General features: G+C 42.5%; 1 protein-coding gene across 1 annotated transcript; it reads right to left on the bottom strand.

Annotated features, from left to right (window-relative positions):
* Positions 1 to 779: 779 nt before the first annotated feature.
* Positions 780 to 3,455, bottom strand: LOC115226906 (signal recognition particle subunit SRP72). Its single transcript, XM_029797887.2, has 3 exons — positions 3,314 to 3,455; positions 2,551 to 2,590; positions 780 to 1,074 (listed from the first exon to the last, which is right to left on the bottom strand). The coding sequence occupies exons 1-3, from the start codon at positions 3,420 to 3,422 to the stop codon at positions 912 to 914; spliced, it is 312 nt and encodes a 103-aa protein (XP_029653747.1). The 5' UTR covers positions 3,423 to 3,455; the 3' UTR covers positions 780 to 911.
* Between the last annotated feature and the right edge of the window lie 1,129 nt (positions 3,456 to 4,584).

Here is a 4,584-nt window from a genome sequence, read left to right as displayed (position 1 = left end):
ATATGTCTGTAATACAAGAAATCAAGGTGATTTTTATTAACCTGTGTTTGTGGGAATAAGTGTGTGTATGTGTGTGTGCATGTGTTAGTGTATACCAGTGTATGTACATCTCTTGACGTGTGTTGTGTGTGTGTGTGTGTGAATCCATGCTAGTGCGAATGGAAGATTGCATGTGACTATAGGTATGTCTTTTTTTTACGTATGCATGACTGCACACTAGCATATGCATGCCATTGCATGCTTGCACACGTGTGTAGGGGGAAGGTGAGTGTTTGCATACAAGCGAGTGTATGAGTATGTGTGTTTATGAGTCCAACAGTATGCGTATGTGTGTGTGTGTGTGTGTGTGTGTGTGTGTGCATATGTAGCATGTGTGTATGCATGTGAATGTACAAGTGTCTATGTGTATGGTGTATATATGCGTATATGTGTGTATGTGTGTAGATATGTATGATTATGTATGTGTGCGTGTGTGTGTATATGCATATGTAGCATGTGTATGCATATGTAACATATGTGTATGTGTGTGAATGTACAAGTGTCTATATGTATGGTGTGTATATATGCGTATATGTGCATGAGTATACGTGTGTATGTGTGTAGATAGATAGGTATGATTATGTATGTATGTGTGTGTGTGTGTATATGTATGTGTGTATGTGTGTGTATGTGCGTATGTGTGTGTGTGTGTGCGTTTATCCACACAGAAAAGATGGAAGAAATGAGCCAAACGTTTGGATTGCATTTTTTTTGTTAAAACATAAAAAGACAAGGAGAGAGAGAGACAGACAGACAGAGGAGAGACATAGAGAGAGAGAGAGAAAGAGAGAGATGGGAGGGACGGGAGGGAGGAGAAGGAGAGAAGTGGCAAAGAGGTGGAGGGTGGGAGGTGGGAGAAGAGTGTCTCGCGTTTATCGTTTCCCTTTCTTCTTCTTCTTATTGTTGCCGCTGCGTCCGCTGGACGAATGTTGTTGCTGTTGATGCCGGTTGGCCGGCTGAGGTGATGGCTTGGTCACATTAGCTGCGGGCCGCGGTGAGCTTGCCTCACTCCCTGATGTTTGCTTGCTCGCATCGCTGAAACAGTGGAGAGTAAGCAGAAAAGTTTTTGTTGAAAAATTTTAATTTAAATAACAAGAAATAATTAAAAAAATATATATATAAAATAACAAATAACTGTTTCTAATTTAAGACATAAGGCCAAATAAATTTTGAGAGGAGGGGCAAGTCAGTTACATCATCATCCAGTACTTGAGTGGCACTTTATTGAGTTTGTGTTTACCCCAACTCTTCTTGACAGCTGGTGTCAGTTTGTTTACATCCCTGTAGCAGGCTTGAAAAACTAAGTCATCATCATCATTTAATGTCCATTTTCCACGCTAGCATGGGTTAGACGGTTCGATCGGGGTCTGGGAAGCCAGGAGGCTGCACCAGGCTCCAGTCTGATCTGGCAGTGTTTCTACAGCTGGATGCCCTTTCTAACACCAACCACTCCGTGAGTGTAGTGGGTGCATTATACATGCCACTGGTACAGGGGCCAGAGGTGGCTGGCAACGGCCACAATCGGATGGTGCTTTTTATATGCCACCGGCATGGAAGCCAGTCAATGGCGGCGCTGGCAGCGTCCACGTTTAGCTGGTGCTCTTTACGTGCCACTGGCACAGGTATCACAACTACAATTTCCATTTGATGTTGATGTACTTGACTCAATAGGTCTCCTCAAGTACAGCAAGTCGCCCTACGATCCAAGGTAAGCACAGCAGGTCATAATGGGTGCTTTTACATGCCACCGGCACATGTGTCATTTGCATGATGCCAGGGTGCATTTAAGTGCCACCAGCACAGGTGCCAATTTGCATGACGCCAGTATCTGTCACAAATGATTTCACTCGGCTTGATGGGTCTTCTCAAGCACAACATAATGTCAAAGGTCTTGTACAGTATATATATACATATATATATAAATATGTGGAGGCGCAATGGCCCAGTAGTTAGGACAGCGGACTCACAGTTGTAGGATCGTGGTTTCAATTCCCAGACCAGGTGTTGTTAGTGTTTACTGAGCTAAAACACCTAAAGCTCCACGAGGCTCCGGCAGGGGGTGGTGGCGATCCCTACTATACTCTTTCGCCACTACTTTCTCTCACTCTTTCTTCTGTTGGCCTGTTCGCTTAGTCAGCAGGGTGGCGTCATTTGAAGCTTAAAACAATGTGAAGTGCATTGTGACCAGCGATGTGTAGCAACATCTGATAGCCAGGCCGGTCACGGTGATATATATATATATATATATATATATAAATATATGTATCTATGTCTTTGTTTGTCCCCTGTGTCCCCATTTGACAACAGGTGATTGTGTGTTTACATCCCTGTGATTTAGCAGCTCAGCTTAAAAGACTAACAGAATAAGGACCAAGCTTTAAAAAATAAGTCTTGGGGGTCGATATATTCGACTAAAGATTTAAGGCGGTGCCCCAGCATGGCCACAGTCTAACGAGTGAAACAAATGAAAGAGTGTATAAGTTTTAAAAAAATAATAAAACAATGACTTACATGTCACCGGCGGGGCTTGTGGCTCCCTGTGTGCCTTTACCTGAAACGCAAAGAAAATAACAATGAAAGACATCGACAAAGTGGCGTTGATGTTTTGGAAAGTGAAAGTAGAGGCAGCAACATTAGAATCCTTGAACAGATGGACTTATCCCACACACTCATGCAATAAACATGGACAAGAAGAGAGTCTCTATGAAGTCACATGAGACGCTAGAAATAGCAGTTAAACTTATCCAAAATCATGCTCTAGTGTTTTGGAGACACTGTAGCTTGAGATAGACTAATGTAGTCTGATGATTGTGATGATGATACTGATGAAGAAGATGATGATGGTGGTGGTGGGGAAGATAATGGTAATAAGATAGACAATGAAAATAGTGATGGTTGTGAAGATAATGAAGATGGCAGGGACAGCAATGGTTATAATAATAGCAGTGATGGTGGTGGTGATGATGATCATGATAAAGAGGAGAAGGAGGAAGATGATTGTTATGATGACAGTGGTGATGATGATGATGATGAAGAGGAGGATGGTGGTGAAGATAATGATCATGATGATAGTGATGATAATAGCAGAGATTGTGGTAGTGGTGATGATGATGATAATGGTGATGTTGATGACAATGAGGAGGAGGATGGTGGAGATGATGATGATGATGATAACTGTTAAAGAAAAGCTCAAAAAAAATAATAAAACAAAACAAAAAGCAAAAACTTCAAGAGGAAAATTTTTCAAAAAGTCAATCAAAAAGGTAATTCTTACTGATGTTTTTATTTTTGTCTTTACGTTTCCCACGGTAATAGGAACGTTCTCTACGAGGCAGCCACCGCTCAGGGTCAGGGGTAACACTGGCATCGTAGTTCTTGGGCATTTTTGCTGGAAAAAGATACAACAGATGGTCAAACGAAATAAAGAAGAGGAAAATCCAACAATATCTCATAATTAACTGCCAGTAAATGTTTACAGCAGACATAAAGTTAAACAAACCAAAATTATATATATATATTGCGAAGACCTGTTGAGGCAAGTAAAATCGAAATCAAATTCGATGACTGGCATCTGTGCTAGTGGAGCGCTAAGAGCACCATCTAAGCATGATCGTTGCCAGAGCAGCTGACTGGCTTCCATGCCAGTGGCACATAAAAAGCACCATTCGAGCATGATTGTTACCAGCGTTACCTTACTGGCACGTGAAAAAACATTCGAGTAAGGTCATTGCCAGTCTCGCTGGACTGGCTCCTGTGCAGGTGGCACATAAAAAAACACCATCTGAGCATGGCTGTTGACAGTACCACTTGACTGGCCCTTGTGCCGGTGGCACGTAAAAGCACCCACTATACTCACAGAGTGGTTGGCGTTAGGAAGGGCATCCAGCTGTAGAAACTCTGCCAGATCAAAATTGAAGCCTGGTGCAGCCATCTGGTTCACCAGTCCTCAGTCAAATCGTCCAACCCATGCTAGCATGGAAAGTGGACTTTAAATGATGATGATGATGATATAAGCACCATTCAAGCATGGCCAATGCCAGTGCCATGTAAAAAGCACCATTCGAGAGTGGCCAATGCTAGGGCCACCTGACTGGCTCCCATGCCAGTGGCATGTAAAAATCACCCACTACACTTTGGGAGTGGTTGGCATTATGAAGGGCATCCAGCTGTAGAAACCTTGCCAAATCAGATTAGATCCTGGTGTAGACTCCTGGCTTGCATTTCTCAGTCAAACCGTCCAACCCATACCAGCATGGAAAGTGGACGTTAAACAATGATGGTGATGATGATGATATATATTCTGTTTTGGAATACCAGTTCTCGAGGCCCACATAAATCTAAAATTAATAGCATGTAGATGTAAATATTGGTTTAAAAAAACCTCTTTTGGAGAAAAAAAGTTGAAGATTGCCCACAAGGTTCAAACTCACATCTCCAGCAGACTCTTTTACTCTTTTACCTGTTTCAGTCATTTGATTGCGGCCATGCTGGAGCACCGCCTTTACTCAAGCAAATCGCCCCCTAGGACTTATTCTTTGTAAGCCT

This window comes from Octopus sinensis, unplaced genomic scaffold (assembly GCF_006345805.1).
Source record: "Octopus sinensis unplaced genomic scaffold, ASM634580v1 Contig00435, whole genome shotgun sequence".
Classification (NCBI taxonomy): Eukaryota; Metazoa; Mollusca; class Cephalopoda; order Octopoda; family Octopodidae; genus Octopus; species Octopus sinensis.
Note: the sequence above shows the minus strand (reverse complement) of the source record. Positions and strands in the feature narration are given on the sequence as shown.